We start from the raw sequence: 21707 nt of genomic DNA, 5'->3' as shown, positions 1-21707 counted from the left end.
TGGAGGTTGCATTTTACCTCTAAGATTGCCTTTTTACTCCACTGACGGTTAGGTTTAGGGTTGAGGTTTGGGCAAGTGTGTGTGTTTAACAAAATATGCATTCATATTTTCTGTATTACATCATTTACTTACAACTAATTTAACTTCCTTTAGAACTTGCTTTTGGTGACACACTGTGGACTTTTCACCTGGAAACTGGAGCTCTTATTTAACCAAAGTTCAAGTGCTTTGGACACAAGGAACAGTGGTTTTAATTTCTGTAAGCACAGACCGATTTCAGATGAACAACTTGCGACTTATTGTTGCCAAATTCATAGTGTGATCAGCCTGTTGCAGATGACAAAACTTTACCTTACTAACGAAATGGAGCAAGTACAGTTTGAGACCAGCTAATAGTCCACCCAAGTCTATTAAAAGTATACTCCTCACCAGGGCTGGACTGGCCATTGGGAGAAATGGGACTTTTCCTGGTGGGCCGGCTGCAAAAAGGGGTCCAACGGGTGGCAATAAGCTGAAACGGGCTGTGTTCAGCCATGACTGGCTGAATAGGGTCGCAAAACGGCACTGCAATATGCCGGAGGGGGCCGCAATGTGCAGAAGAGGCCAGCGACACACCATATATATGGTATATATATATATATATATATATATATATATATATATATATATATATCGAATCTGAGAGACATTCCATGAGCACAGATGGTCTGACACCATCAGCACTCTGACGCTTGACTGTGTATGTATCACTCCACTTGTGTTTGTGCCATTCTAAACTAAAGTGTAAGAGCAGTGCAGATGTGTTAAGAGCTACTGTTTGTCTTTTTTTTTTTACATTACATATGTTAACCAGCAGGTGGTGGCAAAATATATTTTTTGTGTTTAATATGAGCCAGTTAGGTGAGTGAAGTGAATCTGTTAGTTATTATTTACATACAACAGCTCTTCGTGATCGCTTGTATTACTACTACTAAAGCTAGGAAATAGCTTTAAATGGCTTTAAACGTACAACTTCAGCATTACGACTCATCACTGAGAGACACAACAGACTGATTAATTACACAATGGGTGCTGTTTAAAATGACAGAGAAGATTTTGGTTTCTATAGTGATTGACTCTTGTGCACCGGCTAACATGAAATAGGGAGAAATACCCCCTCATGGATGCTTTTTTTCTACTGAGAAAGCTGATCTTCAGAAAACTGACAGCATCTCTGCTTGGGAGTGGCAACAGGTGATCACACACACTCCGTGTCTCTCTCTCTCTCTCTCTCTCTCTCTCTCTCTCACTCACACACACACACATACAAATCCTTGTTTATCTAATAACTTGTTAGAAACAGCACAAGCCTTGATACTATTTCTGAAGTGACATTTTTGAATTACTAACGGAGGCTTGGACGCATCATTTGGTTTGAACCAGCAATGGCAGATTCTGATCCGTCGTGTAAGAAAGTAGTTCCATGCACAAATGAGTTTTTATGACCGCACTCAGTTTTTCCAATTTATATATATATATATATATATATATATATATATATGCTGTCACAACAATGCATGTGCTTGCCTTCATATTCATCAAAGTACATAATCTACAGGATATGTAAATATTATATGTGGAAAGCGTGATGTTTAAAAGTTCTGAGTAAGATTTAAAACATTGAATGGAAACAAATGCAGTTTACAACTAATCATTTCAGGATGATTAAAATAAAAAATTAAAAAAGAAAAATGTAATACTCTGTATAGTTTATAATGCAATTATTACCTGAAGAGTGAAGTCACAAATGATCTCTATAAATTTGAAACTGGGTTTCCACAGGTTTCCATTGGCAGGAATGCAATATACAAAAATGTGGCACTGGGTCATTAATCGTGTTTTATTGGAAGAAGAAACCAAAAACAAATAGCAACAGCTTATAACATTAGCATCTGATAAACACACAGAATAGGTTTGAACTGTATTTTAATAAATAGGAGATTTTGGATTTTTAAGTATGTCAGTTTGTGGGACACACCACGTTCTGGAATCACAAACCCTAATTTAGATGAAATAGACAATTCAACAGAAAGTAATAAAAAAGCAGTATTTAAAAATGTCACATCTAATAAAAGTTGGCATCAGTTAAACACAGAGGTCAGCTAAATATACTCTTTAGTTGTGTGTGTGTGTGTAAAACAGTAGCAGGTTTTATGGAGAACAAAGGCAGAAAAGTTTCACAGTCCGATGCAGATAAAGAACAGGCTGCACAAAACCTGCAAGAGTGAAACAACAAAAACTAATAAACCAGATAATTGAAGCATCTTCCTTTTGCAGTACAGTGAGGAATCCTGTGATAATAAAAGGCACAAACATGATAACCATGGACAAAGTAGTTATCAGAATGAGGTAAAACGCCCTTCTCTTTATGCTGTTTTCCTCCTCTCTCTCTCCCTCTCTCTCCTGGTCCTGACTGCTTCAGAGCTCTGAGAACAGCCGAAAGGCAAAACAACTGAATGGAGAGGAAGATTATGAACTGCAGCGAGAAGAACCATACAAATGCATTTGTGTTAGATAACATTAACGTGATCATGCAGACCAAACAGGAGCCAAGAGTGATTAGCCAGATAGTAGTGGAACAGACCATTTTATATCTGAGAGGTTTGAACTTCAGAAAGGTTACAGGATGAACCACTGCCAGATAACGCTCAACACACATCAGACACTGAAACAGAGGATGACCAGTGATGGATAGCCCAAGTAAAAAATACTGTAATGTCAGTAAACTTGGAAACATTTCTAACAGTAGAAAAACCAATGAACTGAGACAGAAAAATGTCTCACAAATAGTGAGATTTAGGATGGAGAACTCGGACGCAATTCCACTCCCTCTTCCTGTGGCTATAATCCACAAAACAGAGGAAAGTGTAGGAATACCGATGATCAGATTGATGCTTGCCACAACAATCTCGAGGCTTTCCAATATCAAAATATCCTCTGTTGTGTGGTTTGTAGAAAGAACCTCAGATAAGGTGATGTTCCCAATGGAGTTGTTCATCTGCTCAATGTCCATCTCTCTATATCAATTATGTGAAAATATATTATAGCCCAAGTATAATTCTATAATTATATTAAGAAACATATTACAAATGTGTAATTGTTAAGAGAGAAGTCTACCAAAATATTTAAACAGTTAAATGTGTTATGACAGTGGAAAGTCAGGAGAAGGCAGACGGGAGATGCGGATCCAAATGCGGTTTTTATTGCAAGCATAGACAGATTAACAAACACAGGAACAAAAGAAACTAAAACACGGAAGAACACAAAGGAGCTACACAGGTTGGGTAAATATCCACGAAGGGCAGAACGAACACGACTAGACATCCACAGGAGACCTCGAACGAACATGAAACGTCAGGGAAACCTCGAACGAAGATAGAGAATTAGCAGAACATGAAACGAAACGTCAACATACAACATACAACGATCGACAGTCACTAAACAAAGAACCAGGGTTTAAATACACAGACACAATGAAGACTGAACGAGACACAGGTGAGAACAATGATGAGTGCAGGCAGTGAGGGAGGCAGGGAATTGTGGGAATTGTAGTTTTTAGACAAGGACAGTGAAACACGGGGCGGACAACAAGGAAAATGTGACATGGAGCGTGATCAGTGACGAGTGAAACAGAAAACACGGGGCAGACAACACGGGATCGTGTCACGTCATCCACCCATATGAGCATGGTTGCATAAAATATCTCACTTACACGTGACATGAGTTTAGAATTATAAACACATGGTTCAGAAAGCCACACTGTTGTCTGAAGAAACGTTTAAAATGGAAAACGTTGTTTACTTTCAAGTGTAAATTAAGTATATACAGTATATAATAAGAATTACACTTTGACATTAATATACAAAAATCTATTTTCAATTGCAGAATAAGTTGCAGAGGAAAGTACTCATCTGTTCTGGGCTCTAGTTTAGAGTCAGAAAAGAAAATATTGATCTGAAATAAAATGGCAATTCTGGTAATAAATGAAGTTATTTTAGTAAATAAAATAAAATAAATAAAAAATATATAAATTATAAAATCAAGTTAAAGTGAGAATAAGAGAAAAGTGCAGGCAACATAAACAAATATGAAATATCGTAGAGATAAAAGTCAGTTTGTGGTGGTGAATGTCTATAAATAAACAGAACACTGTATGGCAGAGCGCCGTTTTAACATGATCATCAACCCTAAAGGAATAGAGACAGTTTAGCTGAAATAAACTGATATTCCACTGCCGAAATGTTTGCAGATGAAAGTAGTATAGATAAAATTAAAGGTGAAATGTGTAATTTTAATCAAAGAATGAATGTGAAGAGAGAAACATACAGTAAGACATTTATAAGTTGTTACCAAGGAGTGTTAAAACTGGCTGTGAGAAAATGTCAAAACATTGGTCCAGTTATTTCTGTAGTTCGACATGTCAGCTTCTGACTCAGCCAATGGGTTTGGGGCGGAGCTACCTGTTTGTCAAAAAATGCCAGATCGAGGGCAGGGTTAAAAAGGGACATGGGAAACCTGTTTGGAATCAATTATTACTTTTTTAATTCCATTTGGCTATAGGCTCAAAAATGACATACTGCACCTTGAAGAAAAGATCACAATATCATGTTTTATGAGGAACATGTGCTAAAGAGTTTTGTTAAACTGTGAGTGGTGGTGGCGTGGTGGCTAAAGCACAGGTCTGTTAATCAACAAGGTCGCTGGTTTGAACCCCACAGCCACCATCATTGTGTCCTTGAGCAAGACACTTAACTCCAGGTTGCTCCGGGGGGATTGTCCCTGTAATAAGTGCACTGTAAGTCGCTTTGGATAAAAGCATCTGCCAAATGTAAATGTTTTGTGTTAACATGTGCTTAAAGAGTTAGTGAAAGTGTGGTTGAGTTCACCATAGAGCCATTTGTTTTCTCTTTGTCTTGCCTCTCAAATGTGGAATAAAACAAAATAAATAGTTGCAACTGTGATATATGGGAAGAGAGATGTGTAAATATGTAAGTCTATTGCCATTGTATACATTTTTCAATACGTTCCTGTCAGTAACGCTACACAGTTTTCAATTTAGTGCAAATACAACATATATATACAATAATTGTAATATACTGTATTATTCAGCAGAAAAATCAAGAAAGGAGTCTTGCTGGGGGCAACACGGACCCCTTCCGTTCTTGTGCTTGTGAGTTAGGGTCTAATTTGGATTTTGGATAAATATTTGACTACCCATTGCACTGTTTTGCCAACTCAATGCTTTCAATATAGTGTCCAATTGTTATTTTGACTATATATTTTGACATAAACATCTGTTTTGAATGTTAACTTCTGTTTTGTTTCTCTTTTTTTAGGAGATGGGTACTTCAAGCAGGGAGACTTGTGTTTTATTATTATTGTTATTTTATTTTATTTTTATTATCAGGCGCTTTAAACAAAAAACACTTTTTAATGGAATAATCAAAAATAGCTGTCCATATTAAGAAACTAATTCAATTTTTTTCGAAGCCAATTCAGAATAATAATAATATTAATTTAGTACCAATTGTTACAAAATATAGTATAATACATATTTTATTAGTTGACATAAATTAAGTCCGATGCAGATAAAGAACCGGCTGCACAAAAGCCACCAGAGTATATAACCCCCCTAATTATAAGCTAATTTATGACACTGATTTTAATTCCCTTATATAATCAGGCAAGATTCAATTTGAATGAATGTACAGTGTTGAATGAAAGCGTGGTCAACAATGCTTTGCATCAGAGAAAGCATAACATAAAGGGCTTATACTTGACGGTGGCACCAAAGCAAATAAACTGTCTGTGCTGCTCAACTGAGATGAAAGATGACAAATTTGAACAAATACAGTAGTTATATTAACAATTATATTTAAATATGTCATAGTGTAATTTTCTTTCCACCCTTCTGTTTGGTAAGCACTGCTTACCTTGCTTATATGGATGACAGGTCCCTGGATTACATGCACCATCTTACACTGTTTATCCTCAATAAGCCAACAACGTGTGTGTTTTCATGTAAATGCCTTTAATCGGGGTAAGGTCATGATATCGGCACACAAAGATTTTCGTCCACTACCTGGATTTTGCGTTGCATGTATATACCTCTATATACTTTAGGATTCCTCTATAGTATACTGCTGTTCTTAGCAGCTTTTCATTGAGTGCTAGCATTGCATGTATGCCTTTTTACATGTTGACATTAAAAACAGAAGAGAATAAATGTAATGATTTCAAAGCGTGGTTTTTTTGCATTGTTATCTTTAGTTTTTAAAAAAAATTTAAAAAGTAAGAAATGTCATGTATTCCATCATTAATCCTTTCGCACGTCCAATCAAAACTGTGTGATTACACTAGGCTGAGATCAGACGTGCTGTTTACCAGCAAAAGAGGGACTGAATTGGTATTCATAATGAACCAGCTGCTCAAATAGTCTTTTAAACATCACAATATCTTTATTTTTATGTTACAAACATTCAAACAATCACTAAAGAAAAGTATAAAGCCATTGGAGTACAACTATTTAGTCCACACAAGCCTTTTCCCATTCCATCAGTCACTCATTCTAACCACTTCCGGGGCTGGGAAAGCGGAAGGGCTAGTTTTTTAGAACCTTATATGCTCCTCATTTTGTATGCTTATGTGACAAGACAAACACTGAATCCCATCTCGCATTGCAACGAAAATATGGTGACGCGTATAGCCGACAATCTTATCTAGCAAAATCAATCATTATCAGCATATAAAAAACACATTATACTCTAGGTTTGATTAAATATAATCTTACGTTCAGTGCACCTGACTTGATATAATCTGTCCTCCAGTGCATCTGCTCTGAAGGTAAGATTTGTTTTTATTATTACATCGTACAGTCAAGAAGTCATGTTGGAAGATCCATCAGTACAGGAGAAACTCACGTGCAAAAGTTTAAAAAGGCATATATTAAAATGCATATATTTTGTAACATGTTTATTATTTACATGCATCATTTATACCATTAACAAGTTTTTACATTAATTTGAAGAGCAAGTGCTAAAACGGTTTTGTCACTTTAAGAATAGCGGCAGTTCAGCAGAAGTGTTTTGGTTGAGCGCATTTAAACAAGAGTGGACTCGCATGACTTCTTTACCAACTCCATGCTATAGGCATGTAATTACAATGATTTTTTTGTTGTTGTTTTTGATCAACAACTGACTGTAAAGAACAGAAAGGGTATTAAAAGAGACATCATTGACAAATGGATTGTGTGGATCTCATCTTTGAACTCACATTACACAAAATGAGGTGCTGAACGTCATCGCTATAAAACTCAATCACTGGTGAGTGAACTTTACCAGCCAGTGGCGAATCATACATTTTAGTTGCATATGTGAGTGATTTCCTCGCATTGTAGATGGTTGAGGAAAAGATCGATCTTGGATTTAAGAATCAATATTGAGATCGTTCAAATGAAGATTGCAATGCATCAGAAAATATATATTTTTACCCAGCCCTGGTACAGCATGACACAATTCAACAATGATAAACATATAATGGATAAGCACTAAAAGTCGTTTCATTCGAAAATGCCACCAAGACGTTCTGGTGTTAAACTAATTTAGATTAAATACATTTTAACTGCAAAAAATGTATCTACATTTAATTGATCACTTCTAATATTTGCGAGTATAACATAACACAATGGCACAGCTGCAAGTTTTATGGATAACACAGGCATGAGAGTTTGCCAGTCCGGTGCAAATAAAAAACAGGCTGCACAAAACCAGCTAGCATAAAACAAATAAAACTAATTGACCAGAGGACTTGAATTGACTGTTGTGTCAAAACAGCGAGGACTCCTGTGACTGTAAATGGAACATATGTGATAACCATTCTCAGAGTACTTATTAATATGATATAAAACGCTCTTTTCTTCACGTTGTTTTCCTCCCCTCTCTCCCTCCCTCTGTCTCCTGGTCCTGACTGCTTCAGAGCTCTGAGAACAGCCAAACAGCAGAACAACTGAATGGAGAGGTACAGGAGGAACTGAATGACAAAGAACCATGTGTAAATAAAATTATTAAACGAGGCCAAAAGAAACATGCAGCACAAACAGGAGCCAAGACAGATGATCCAGGCCGCAGTAGAACAGATCACTCTATATCTGAGAGGTTTGAACTTCAGAAAGGTTACAGGATGAACCACTGCCAGATAACGCTCAACACACATCAGACACTGAAACAGAGGATGACCAGTGATGAGTTCTCCTAATAAAAACTGCATTAATGTTGCAAGACTCGGAAACCAATTTGTCAAAAGAGTGAACATAGAATTCAGAGAGAAAAGTATTTCACAGACAGAGAGATTGAGGCTGAAGAACTCCGATGCCATTCCACTTCTTGTTTCTGTGATGATAAGATATATAATATAGGAGTGTGTAGGAAGCCCAAGCATGAAGCTGAAGCTCAACATAGACATTTCTAGTGTGCCCATTTGCCAAAAAGATGATCCTGTGAGGTTGATGGATGAATGAGGTGTGCTGAAGTTTACTATGGAGTTATTCATTTCCACCATCTTCTCAGTTCAGGCGTTCAAAGAGCAGATAAACAAATAATGTTGCACTGTTGATCTATGGATAGAAAGAAGTGTAATATACCAGAATTAGGGTTAGTGGCCAGACTGCTTGGAAATCAATTCATTCAGAAGCAGTCGACACAAGATCTGAAGGTTAAATAAAACACATTGTCAGAGGTCATTTTAATACAATCCCAGTGTTTGAACCAAAAAACAAATGGATTCAAATGTTGAAAAACGACTCCATAACACAATTGTACACATTAAAATAATGTGCTGCTAAATTTCAAAGACTATGCTAATAAAGAAAATGTAATAATTTTCTACTCCCTGGAATGGGTTTAAAGTAACCCATCTAATATGCCCATAACCACTATGCCTGATAACCTCAGTGACTTTGTCATATATTAATTAGCAGGAAAAATCTATGAATCAAATTAGAAAGATTAGAAAGAGTTTTGTTTCACCTGAAGAGTGATTGATCAGTCTCTCTTGCGTGACATTAATCTCTCGCCTGTTTTGCAGTCTGACTTCACAGTTGTCAAAGAATACAAAGTATATGCATGGGATCGTATTCCAAACATCACACAACATGTGAGCTATGCAAATTTACACATTTACTAGTGCTACTAGTGCTCGAATGGATTTTTTTTTTTTAAACAATAATAATAAATGTGCTGGTACTCCCTTTGTTTGCATATGGACTGCCAAAGAAATAGTAGTTATAGTAAGTGAATAAAAAAATAACTAAAATAAAATAAAATAAAAATATGCTGTTTATTGAAAAACAAATCACAACTCTTCTCGAACCATCAAGATTGTAATTATGCCAAGCACATTAACATTTATGTTACAAAGGTGTGCGTTTACCATATTTTTATAGAAGTTTTGAAACCTACAAATCCAATAAGAAAATGTCTCGGTTACTGTCATAACCTTCACTCCGTGATGGAGGGAACGAGATGTTGTGTCGATGTAGTGACACTAGGGGTCATTCTTGGGAGAGCGACCTCTAGTGAGGGGGGAAAATGAGAATTGGCCATTGGAATATGCATGCCACTCCCATGGACAAACGGGTATAAAAGGAGCTGGAAAGCATCCACTCATTCAGGCTTTGTGCTGAGGTGCCGAGACAAGGTCCCGGACATTTCAGCATGTAGTACAGCATTGTGGCAAGAGGGACACAATTTCCACAAAATCCCTCCATCAGGGAACGGAGTTCACGACAGTAACCGAGACGTTCCCCTTCTGTCACTCACTCGATGTTGTGTCGATGTAGTGTCACTAGGGGTCCCTATAGAAAATGCCAGCCACGGCCTTTTCGCTCTGTATTTAGATATTTGGCTGGAGCCATTTAACGCTCATTATATGTGCCGGGGAAGGTGCCCCAGGAGCCTCTGAAAGTGTTTCTGTTGAACCACTGTCCTCCGGCCTGAATGACTTAAGGCAGTTCAGCACTGACTGCATGCGCTCACTTGTGAGGCGTGCTATCATCGAGACCGAGTATAAATCCATGCCAAGAAAAGAGATGCAGAGAGGAGACAGGGACAGACACCCCCGGCCAGCCGGTTATGACGAGTCTCGAGGATGGCCCAAAAGGCCCTCCTCCTCAGCATGACTGTGAGCGGCACCCCGACCCCAGCAACCAATCGTCAAGCCGCGAGTGCTCAGGGGCGGCTGGAGGGTTCTACTCCAGCCTGACACTTGCGGTGGCCCTGGCAAACATGGCGGTCAACTCCGCGTTGGGCCCGAAGGCACTTGCCCAATCGAGTTCTCGGTGTCTGACATTACCAATGCGCTCTACGATGCTGCCATCAAAATCTCAAACATCTCCGAGCTCCGAAAGAGTCATTAGGCTAGCACTGAGGCGAGCTGCCTGTCTCTTCCCAGAACTGTATGGGACCAAACGATCATGCTGGGGAATGAGAGGTCCAAGGGCTGAATGAGCGGTCCGCGGGGGATTACACAGCGGAACCGAACCCATTGGAGCCCCCAAATTGCCTCCGGCCTCATACCCGTAGGCTGAAGTAGCTTCACCCAGATGAAAGTAAGCCGCGACCACAACGTTGCCATGGTCATGTTCTCGCAATGAGAACATGAACCATCCATGAAAGCTTCCTCAACATGATTACGGCCCAGACACGTGAGGCAGCGATTGTGGCTGTCAGAGGTGGAGATGTAATGACGCAGAAACAGTAGGGCTTTTTTAAAAAGACGTGTTTTAAAAAGAAGTTCACATCAATGTGTTTGCTCTAAAAGAGGAAAATAAAAGAGGAAAATGTTACAGTACATCGATTTTTTGAAACAATACACCTTGAAACAACAAGTCACATTTTACTGCAACACCTGTTTCATCAACATTGCCCATAACCCTATACCCATAACACTATGCCTGATGTTTTTTGCATTTTATCAAATGGAAGAACAAACAAAATGGATCACAAATAGCACAAGGATATCCCATATGTGCATGTCTTTATAGATGACAAGTCAAAAAACATTACTTATGCAAACAATACATATGCAAATAAAGTTAAATTACATGAGGTTCAAAATGATAGATGGTATTGAAGGGGTTTCAATCATTTGAATAGAAAAAAAGCACATGTTTTCACATTTGTGGAAATTTTGACACTTATGTTGTTCTGGACACAATTTAAATCAGGAAAGATGAGCTCTTGTTTTCTGTACAGCCAAACTGAATGATGACTCGGGGTGTCAGTACCAAATATTTTGCCAAACATCTTGTATGACTTTCTCTCTTCTATGGAACACAAAGGGAGATGTTGGGCAGAGTGTCAAGGACTGGCTGTATTGGTCACTGGAAGAGACAACACTCTTCAAAATGAATTACAACCCTAAGCAATGGTGACCCCAGAGAAAGAGAAAGAAAAAGTAGAAGAATAAATGGAGATGTGTGGACTGAGAAGAGATGGAGCTATTAATTCCCAGAATGACCTGTAAAATCCAGTTAGTTGTTTCCCCTTATATAGGTATTATTTTCTGTCAATAAAAGAAAATTTGTTTGTAATTATATTTTATATATAATGTGCATGTAAAGGAAACAATCCTAAAAAAAAAAAAAATATTAAAGCTTTTGGAAGATTAACAATACACATCTTTATATTTGTATTTGTTCATTTACTGTATGCAATTTCACTTTCATAACAACATCTACAATGAAATGCAGGCTAGTGTCTTTGATACAATGATGGTGTTGATTAATACAAGCTGCATTTTAAACCCTGACCCAGGAACTGCATCGCAGGCAACTGAGTCATAAGTGTCCCAATGTTTAGCGGGTCAGCACCCTTACCAGTGCCCAAATCCATGTATACGACTCACGACAGAAAGCTAGGGAGAGAGGTGAGATGCACCTGTAGAGAATACAGCACTAATATGTGGCCAACAAAAAGTCAACATTTTTGACAAATGGAAAGATTCTATGAACCTTTAATCATTAATGATTTTCACATACAGATTTAATAATTAATTTCAGATCTAAAATAATCTCTATAACACTGACAAACTTAATAAATACATTTTATTGGAAAAACAAAATCGCAATCATTTAATACACCCCATTTCACATAAATAACCATACAAAGACAATATAAATATGTATAAATAAATAAACAACACAATCAAGGATTTTGAGGTGGTGCTTTTCAAATTAAAAACAAAACAGTCAATGGCACTAACATGTTTTGGTGTCATAAAGTTATTCAGAGGAAACTAACTGAAAAATAACTTAATGAATAATAATAATAATAATAAGAAGAAAATAATAATAAACTTACAAATTATACATACAATAGCAAATGTAAATGAAAAGTGGAATAAGGATAAATTACAAGAACAATTTTTATTTGCAAATTTTATGTAGAACAGAGGAATGGAGAGTTCCCCAGTCCAGTGCAGATATAGAAAAGGCTGAACAAAACCAGCCAGAATAAAACAAATAAAACTCATTGACCAAAGGACCTGTAAAGACTGTTGTGTCACAACAAGGACGCCAGTGATAGTATATGTAACATATGATAACCATGCTTACAGTAGTTATTAGAATGATATAAATCGTTCTTCTCCTCATGTGGTTTTCCTTCTCTCTCTCTCTCTCTCTCTCTCTCTCTCTCTCTCTCTCTCTCTCTCTCTCTCTCTCTCTCTCTCTCTCCCTGTCTCTCCTGGTCCTGACTGCTTCAGAGCTCTGACAACAGCCAAAATGCAAAACAACTGAATAGAGAGGAAGACTATGAACTGCAGAGAGTAGAACCATACATAAATGTAAAAGTTAAATGAGAGAAATGTAAACATGCAGAACAAACAAGAGCAAAAACAACAATACAAATAGTAGTCGAACGGATCACTCTGTATCTGAGGGTTTGAAAACAGAGGACCACCAGTGATGCCTTGGCCGAACAAAAACTCTGCTAATGTTAAAAGACTTACCATTTACCAGCAGGTGTGTAAAGTAACAAATTACAAATACTCACATTACTGTAATGAACTACTTTTTCTTGAGTACATTTTAAGTACTTTTACTGAGCTTTTTTCCCACCATATGTCTTTGCTACTTCCCTGTCCTAAATTTATTTTTATCTATCAACATGATTGGCTAGGGAGAGTCTCGTGACTCCCATCCAATCAAATCACACGTAAAAAACTTGAACGGCAGCTGCAACTGTTGAATGGCGCCAACTGTTATGGCTGTGGAGAATGCCTCAAGCACAGTTTACAGCTGAACATAACCGGCCGCACCTGGAAGGGCTTTTCGTCCTGAAAAAGCCCAAATGCTTGATCGTGTCATGTGAGTTTAACTTGCTCAAGCCAGATATCAGCATTAATCCTGCCTCTAATTTGAAGAAACATATTGAGGTAAATTTCATAATTCTGCTTACTAGATGCTGTGTGTCTATAACGTAGCCTGTAATTTAACTATCTATCACTGAGATTATTGGGCTGCTGTGAGAGATCAATGCAATGTTATCAATAGGGCTGGGCAATAAAATGATCTAGATGTTTACCTGAACAATAGAGATGTCCTCGATCATACAATTGAGTAGTTTTCTATATTTAGCCTAAGTTTTACATCTAGAACAGGGGTGTTCATTACATCAATCGTGATAGCAAGAGCAACACTGGTTGGTTGATCTAAATGAAATATAAAAGATTAACTTTTTATTTCCTGACGTCCGTGCAGTTTGATTGACAGGTGGCTAATGTTTGAGCGCTAATGCGGCGGGTTCACACCTAAATGATCATAATTCTGCCAATGCCTGTCTTGATGAGGAATTAATGTAAACGCAGTCGTTTAAGTCTAAAGTTAATTTAAACAGTGGGACAAAAAGTGTATTTGCTTCAAAATGTTGGACTTGAAGTGTACATGTAACCGAATTGAGCACTGTTTAGTAGGCTATGTCATATAAAGGCTATTAATCAAACAACAATAACAAGGAAATGAGAGTACCACTCACTACAATTGGCTGAATATCTTGAAAAGCTTTAAAAGTATGAATGTAATAGAATAAATCTGACATTTTTAATAATAATATATTTTTACATTTCTGTTAGAATGAGAACACAATTATTTATTTACTTAAAAGATACAATAACTAAATCATTGTGGAACATTGTGTCTCAAAAAAAGGGCAATGTGGCCCCCTATGTGCTACTTAAAGAAATAATTCACACAAAAATGAAAATTCTCTTATAATTTACTCACCCTCTTGCCATCTGTCTATTAATTTCTTTCTTTCTTTCTTTCTTCAGAACATAAATAAAGATTTTTAGAAGAATATTTCAGCTCTGTTGGTCCAATGTAAGTTTTGATGCTCCAAAATGTACATAAAAGTAATACATATAACTCCAGTGGTTTAATCTATGACTTCAGAATTGATATGCAAGTGTGGGTGAGAAACAAATCAATATTTAAGTACATTTTTGATCTGCCCAGTAGGTGGCGATATGCATGAAGAATGTGAATCACCACAAGAAGAAAGTGAAAGTTAAAGTGGAGATTGACTGAGCAGGGAGGAGAATTAATAAAAAAGGAATTAAATAGTGATCTGTTTCTCATCACATCTATCATATCACTTCTGAAGACATGGATTAAACCACTGGAGGTACATGGATTAGACTACTTTTATGCTGATTTATGTGATTTGTGGAGCTTCATTTCATTGTATGGACCAAAAGTGCTGAAATATTCTTCTAAAAATCTTAATTTGTGTTCTGCAGAAGAAAGTCATACATATCTGGGATGGCATGAGGGTAAATGATGAGAGAATTTTCATTTTTGGGTGAATTATTCCTTTTTAAGCGTGATGTAGCCCCTGTTCCAAACAACTTTCCCATGCCTGCTCTACCTCCTCTCTTGTGCGGGACATGATGTGCCAAGTGTTCCTGCTTATTTAGCATTTGCATTCCTTGCATTGTTTAAACATGTTTTATGCACAACAATAATGCTCTGTCGGCATTAAGGGAAATTTAGACCCTACACATAAACTGATTTTAATGTAATTGTTTCATACATTATGACTTAAAATGGTGATCAGTGTATTGAAAATAACTTTTTCATCTTATAATGCCTCCCTTTTATTTTTTGGAATCAGATTCATGTAGTGTTTATCATAGATAAGTGATGTATTTTATTTATTTATTTACAGTGTTCATTATAATGGGGCATAGGTTCTGCAATGCTATTCTCAATATTCACTACTCATGAGTACTTTTAAATGAGCTACTCTTTTACTCTTACTTGAGTAGTTTTTAGGACAGCTACTTTTACTCTACTCACACTACATTTTTGGGAAGTAACAGTACTTCTACTTGAGTATGATTTTTCAGTACTCTTTCCACCCCTGTTTACCAGGTTGTTGTTGTTGTTGTTGATACTTTATTGATCCTTTGCAGGAAATTATATTGTCACGGCAGCTTTAACACTCAATAACAATACATAATACATAACAATAATACCTATATCGAATAATCAGTAACAGATGCATATTCAAAACAGGATATTCAATAGCAGAATTAATAACAGTATATTCAGTAACAGGTGAATATTCATAAATCATTAAACATTCTGATGGCCGCTGGTACAAAGGACTTCCTGGTACGTTCAGACTTGCACTTTGGTGCGATCAATCTATGGCTAAAGGTGCTCTGGTTGATCACCCCAAGAGCATGGATTGGATGTAAGGGATTGTCCATGATTGATTTTAGTTTAGATAGTATTCTTTTCTCAACCACATACTGGATCATATCAAATTCAGTCCCCACAACCGATCCTGCTTTCTTTATCAATTTGTTGACTCGATTTAGATCTCCCATGCGAGCACCCTCTCCCCAGCACACCACAGCAAAGAACAGAGCACTTGCCACCACTGTCTGATAGACGTTACACAGTAAAGGACGGCAGATGTTAAATGACCTAAGCCTTCTTAGAAAATAAAGTCGGCTTTGACCCTTCTTATACACTGTCTCCACGTGGCTCTTCCAGTCCAGCTTATCATCAAGGTAAACACAGAGATATCTGTGGCTGGAGACCATCTCCACTTCACTGCCCTGGATGGCGATTGGGGTTAACGGTGTCTTCTTCCTCCTCCTAAAATCCACAACCATCTCCTTTGTTTTTAAGATGTTAAGTTGGAGATGGTTGTGGTCGCTCCAACCCACAAACTCCTTAATAGTTCTCCTGTACTCCTCCTCCTCACCTCTTTTAATCAGGTAACCATTTTGTCAGTGGAATGAACAGAGGAAATGATCTCACAAACAGAGAGATTGAGGATGAATAACTCATTTCCTGCTCCTTTGACAATGAGCCAAATAACATAGGAGTGTAATGGAAGACCAAATATGAAGCTGTCTTGTATTTATTTATTTTCCATTCCTGCCAGTTTTTGCTTTCTTCTGTTATTTTCTCCCTGTGAGAGTTTTTGGAATGGGGTAAACAAAAATTCATCTCCACTGGGTCCATAAATGGTCAGATTGTTCTGTCACATATTTCGGAGGAAGGAACCAAGCGCTGGAGATGAATAAATGAAGAAGATGAAGAAGTACAGAATGAAACAACAATCTGATGGGGAAGATAAGACAAAGAAGAGAATATATAAATCAGAGAGAGGAAAACAACAGCACATGGAACAGCCTGAGAGATGGTGAAGGAAACAATCCTGCCAAAACAAGAATAAAACAAGACCAAAATGGCATGATCATGACAATTATAAGCTACACATTTCTGCCTTTGAACCCTCCAAATATTGGCCCAATTTGCTTCCATTGCATGCACCTCACTGTAATCTCAGTTTTTGCTTTTTTTTTTTTTTTTTAAAGAAATGGATCGAAATAATTCAACATCATGCCACATATGCTCTTGATTGAGATTAACCTGTAGTCAACCTTGAATATTCCTTTAACAATTACAGTTCAATGCTTTAATTATAATAATTGGAATAAACAATTGTTCCACACAGTAATAGAGTTAATTAGTATAATGACACTCTTCAAGCAATGTAGCAACTTGGTGGATTAATAAAGAATATATAGTCACTTTGTGCATTTATCATAATTTTGTGGCTTCAAACAGAATTTAGAGTCGGAACTATCGGTTTTATAACAATTAATTGTTATTCGTTATTCAATTAGAACATTTTCCAGACAATAATTGCATCAAATTTATATTTTTGCATATTTTTAAATAGAAAAAAAAAACTAAATGTATCAGGTTATTCTGAACATAGATAAAATCAGAAAGATGAGCTCTTGTTGACTATGCAATGGGCCTCAATCATGAAACCTTCATAATATGTGTAAATTGGGAGTAATTTGCACATATAATTGAACTTCACAAATGATGCACACATTCCAGACTTTATAGTTAATGGCATGTATGCTAGCGGTGCACATTACTGCATTTGGCAGACACTTTTATCCAAAGCGACTTACAGTGCACTTGTTACAGGGACAATCCCCCCGGAGCAACCTGGAGTTAAGTGCCTTGCTCAAGGACACAACAGTGGCATCTTGGTGGTGCTGGGGCTTGAACCCCCAACCTTCATTCAGTAACCCTTAGTCTCAACCACTGAACCACTGCCCAGTGATGGCTCAAATGACATTCACACTCATTCACGCTCAATAATCCACGCTCATCAAAAAGACTTATAAGGCATTAGATTTGTAAATAGAAAGCGTTATATATAGGGGACAACAATAAAAGGAGTTTTAAAATGAAGTTTTAAAGGTGCACTCAGGAACTTTTGGTTTGTGTCATCTTGGACTTAGTGACTCCCAGTGGTGTGGATGCAGCATCATTCAAAATCAATAGTTTCCAGTTACAGATGTAATTTGTAGAAATTCACCATTCATAATCAGCCATGATTCATTTAATCCAAGAGTGAAATTATCCAAAAAAAGAGAGTTACTGAGATGAATCAAGTAGCATTCAACTGGTCATGTGATTGTAAAATGGCAGCCACCATGAGGGCACCCCTGCCCCACATAGAATAAAACAGCTTTTAGGATACTCATCTCATGTGTCATGATTTCATATGTTTTGAAATTACAATAATTTTTTTAAGAGGAATTTTTTTAAATGGGGAAAACAATTACTGAGTGCACCTTTAAACATGTTTTAAAACTCAATTTGAATGCATTCAAATCAAAGATACTATTTAGGCAACAGTGGTGTCAGAAAGTAAGAAACGTATTGCCATCGCAGGTGCTAAAAAAGGTTTGCAATTAAGATATCAATATTATCTGGCTCAGTTCAGTGCATTGCCAGCATCATTGGTGAAACTTCTAGGTAATTCCACTGTAACTGCAATATATCCTCCTAGCAACAATAAGAATCTGCAGAAAAATGAATAGAGTGCCTGAAGGTCTTTGGTCGAAAACTTTTTGTATTGATGTGTCCTACATGCCATACAGTATCATCTGAAAGCAATTCATTGATGCACATACTGAATTAGTGAGAAGTAAATTACAGAGCTCAAATAAAATGAAACACAAACTGTGTCTTCCCACATCCCATTCACCCAATGGTAAGTACTTCTGGAAAACCTAGACAACATTTATGAAGTTAGATGGAAATAAACAAAACAAATAATAAACAAAGTAATAAAAGTTTAACTCATGTGTCTAAATGTAGGCTATTTAACTTAGCCTGGACTACCTTTAGCTACAGGAGGTTCCCCGTTCTCTTGCAGCCATTTATTATGATAGTTTTGGGTGGCAACTGGATCTAGCATGCAGGCGACAATCGGGATGAATATCATCATGTCATTGGACTTCAACTTCAAACGCTTTTCTAAATGTTTACTAAGCTGTGTTCTTGAAGGAGCGAACAGCATCCATGTCAGCATAACACTAGTATTTCAATTATATTTGAAGGCCAATTTGCATATATTGCAGGTTCTTGTAGCTTGTGTGTCATTTTCATCAGGGTACACTATGGAATTTTCTGAACATTATCAGTGTGGATACAATGCCATGCGCATGTGCTATACAGATACGGAGAATGCGTAAGATTGTTGTTGATACATTGAGGCGTTGCATTGTTTTTAAATTTAAATTTATTTAAAAACAGAATTGCATCATCACTACTGGGTCCTTAGCATATGATGGATCCTAGTTATACATAAGCAACTGACAGCCTAATCAAAAACCCTAATAAGGTTGTTATACTGTTACATATTCACTAGAGGGTAGTACAAACATATTCAACTGGCCCTCAATTTAATACATGTCTCATGGATATTTACCATGTTAGCAGCAGTAATAGGCTACTTCGAAGAGAACAGAAGATTGAGTGAGACAAATCTTCAAGTTTGGCCTTTCAGGGAAGTTCAAGGCATGGTTAGCAAGACAGAGTTGGAAAAACTCAAACTGTTGGGAATATTTCCCTTACTATTAATCAGGCCACTTTATTCAAAGGACCTTTTTGCCATGTGGTTAAATGCAAGCATAACTCCCCTTGCCTGTACACGAGTAGATGTAGTGACAGTTCATTCAATCATGAAAGCTCTAATGTCTGTTTTTTGTTCCTGAAGCCATTTTCTGACCACAGATTTATCTTTCAGCTACTGACATAATGGGTTCATACCAATTTACAACAGAAGACACGTGTAGTCTTTCTGCCATATGGTCATTTTATCATCATCCATACAGTATGTCTAGCAGGCACTTTACTGATAGTATACGTACATGAAACTGAACACCTACATATCTTTAGAGTGTCAAAAGTAAGGTTTAGGAATAAAAAATACTATATGTGCTACAAGAATCGAATGAAACCACAACAAATGCTAAAAAGGAAAAAGGTGACACTGGGTATATGAAGTGTTTTATTAGAAAAACAAACCAGAAACTATTAACCATGTATAACTAGGGCTCAAGCTGAGGGGGAATGCACGGGGAAGTCATCGTAAAACCACCTGTAGACCCTCAAGACTGAGCGTGGTATAAAAAATAAATAAAATCTGGTATTTTTTTTCTTCAAATTTTTACGAAAAGGCACGTTTTTTTCAGGTCGTGTGTGTAACCCTGCAAAACTTTTTTTTGTAATTTTTTTTATTTATTTCCCCCCTTTTCTCCCAATTTAGAATGCACAATTCCCACTAGGCTACTTAGGAGGCCCTCATGGTGGCGTAGTTACTCACATCGGTCCAAGTGGCTAAGGACAAGACTCAGTTGCCTACTCTCCACGATCCACCAAAACTTACCACATGCTGTACTGAGAGCGAGAACCACTAATCGCGACCACAAGGAGTTTACCCCATGTGATTTTACCCTCCCTAGTAACAGAGCCAATTTGGTTGCTTGGGAGACCTGGCTGGAGTCCCCCAGCACACTCTGGATTTGATCTTGTGACACCAGGGGTGGTAAACTTCTTGATATTTTTTACTTTTACCTAGAAAAACTGTTTGAAATCTTTTTTATTTATTAACGATTAAGTTGTTAATACTCTTATATGTTTTCAGCATAAAATATGAATAATAAATAAAGTATTATAATACTTTTTATGAAACCAAAATGAACTCTGTGGAGTGGAGGGGGGGCGGGGCTAGAATGTCACACGCCCGGTCCCCAATCAGCCTGATGTGGCACGCGAAGGATAAAGGCGGCCGATGATGACGGTTCGAGAGAGACAGAATTACGGGCATGTCCATCGTGTGTGTGTTTATGTTTGTTTGTTTTGGTTTAAGTTTTTGGTTTGGTTTTTTATGCCCACATTGGTGCCAAAATCCGGGAAGGAGGAGGGATGCCCGTCGCAGAGTCCTCGACACTGCCGTCCACCCAGGGGAGCGCCGCTGCCATCTGCCGGGTGACGGAGTAGCCCGACCGCCCGGACACAGGGAACGGTCGCTGTCCACGAGGGGAGGAGGGAAGCAACTCCCTGACCGCCTGGAATGCCTGGAGTTGTTGTTATTTTTCCCCTCCTGTCTCCTCCCAGGTCGAGGAAGGCGGGGATGACCTGATGGGGCGCAAAGCACGCCCCACCCCAGGGAAAGGGGGGGGGGGCAGGTGTATGTCATGCCGGTGGCACCCAGGCCTGAGGTAATGCTGGGAGGAGTGTGAAGCGGAGGGGCGGGGCCGGGCTAGAATGTCGCATGCCCGGTCCCCAATCAGCCTGATGGGGTGCGCGAGGGATAAAGGCAGTTTGAGAGAGAGACAATTACGGGCATGTCCATCATGTGTGTGTTTATGTTTGTGTTTTCATTAAATTATTATTTATATTGACAAGCCGGTCCTCGCCTCCTCCTTGCCCATCATAACCCCCTTACAAACTCAAAGATTACATTTCTAATAACTTGACACAAGTGTTTTAAACTAAGATTCGAAAAACAATGAAAAAAACAGCAAAAAGTTTGACACCACCATCCCCCTTTAAAATTTTTTTTTTTTTACAAATTGACCATCAGACAAACACACACAGAAAAGGCTTCATATTTATGCAAATAAACACAACATTGAATGACATAGGTTTAAACAAGTTCCAGAATCTTACACTTTGATTTTAATTAAAATGCCAACAGAGTTTTGAGCCAGTTACAAAAGTAACAAAGCACAATATAAATAAAAACAGTAGAAACATGGTAATTTAGTACATTGAA

General features: G+C 37.6%; 1 protein-coding gene and 1 pseudogene across 1 annotated transcript; both read right to left on the bottom strand.

Annotated features, from left to right (window-relative positions):
• Nucleotides 1–1680: 1680 nt before the first annotated feature.
• Nucleotides 1681–5317, bottom strand: LOC127624842 (hydroxycarboxylic acid receptor 2-like; annotated as a pseudogene).
• Nucleotides 5318–7740: 2423 nt separating this feature from the next.
• On the bottom strand, nucleotides 7741–8595 carry LOC127624519 (somatostatin receptor type 1-like). Its single transcript, XM_052099301.1, has one exon. It carries the CDS (start codon nucleotides 8593–8595, stop codon nucleotides 7741–7743), a length of 855 nt encoding a protein of 284 aa, XP_051955261.1.
• Nucleotides 8596–21707: the final 13112 nt, after the last annotated feature.

This window comes from Xyrauchen texanus, chromosome 31, assembly GCF_025860055.1.
Source record: "Xyrauchen texanus isolate HMW12.3.18 chromosome 31, RBS_HiC_50CHRs, whole genome shotgun sequence".
NCBI lineage: Eukaryota > Metazoa > Chordata > Actinopteri > Cypriniformes > Catostomidae > Xyrauchen > Xyrauchen texanus.
The sequence above is the reverse complement of the archived record's forward strand: the minus strand, read 5'-3'. Positions and strand labels throughout refer to the sequence as shown.

Coding starts and splice junctions, on each gene's coding strand:
- LOC127624519 (XM_052099301.1), bottom strand. CDS start 8,595: ATGGTGGAAATGAATAACTCCATAGTAAACTTCAGCACACCTCATTCA.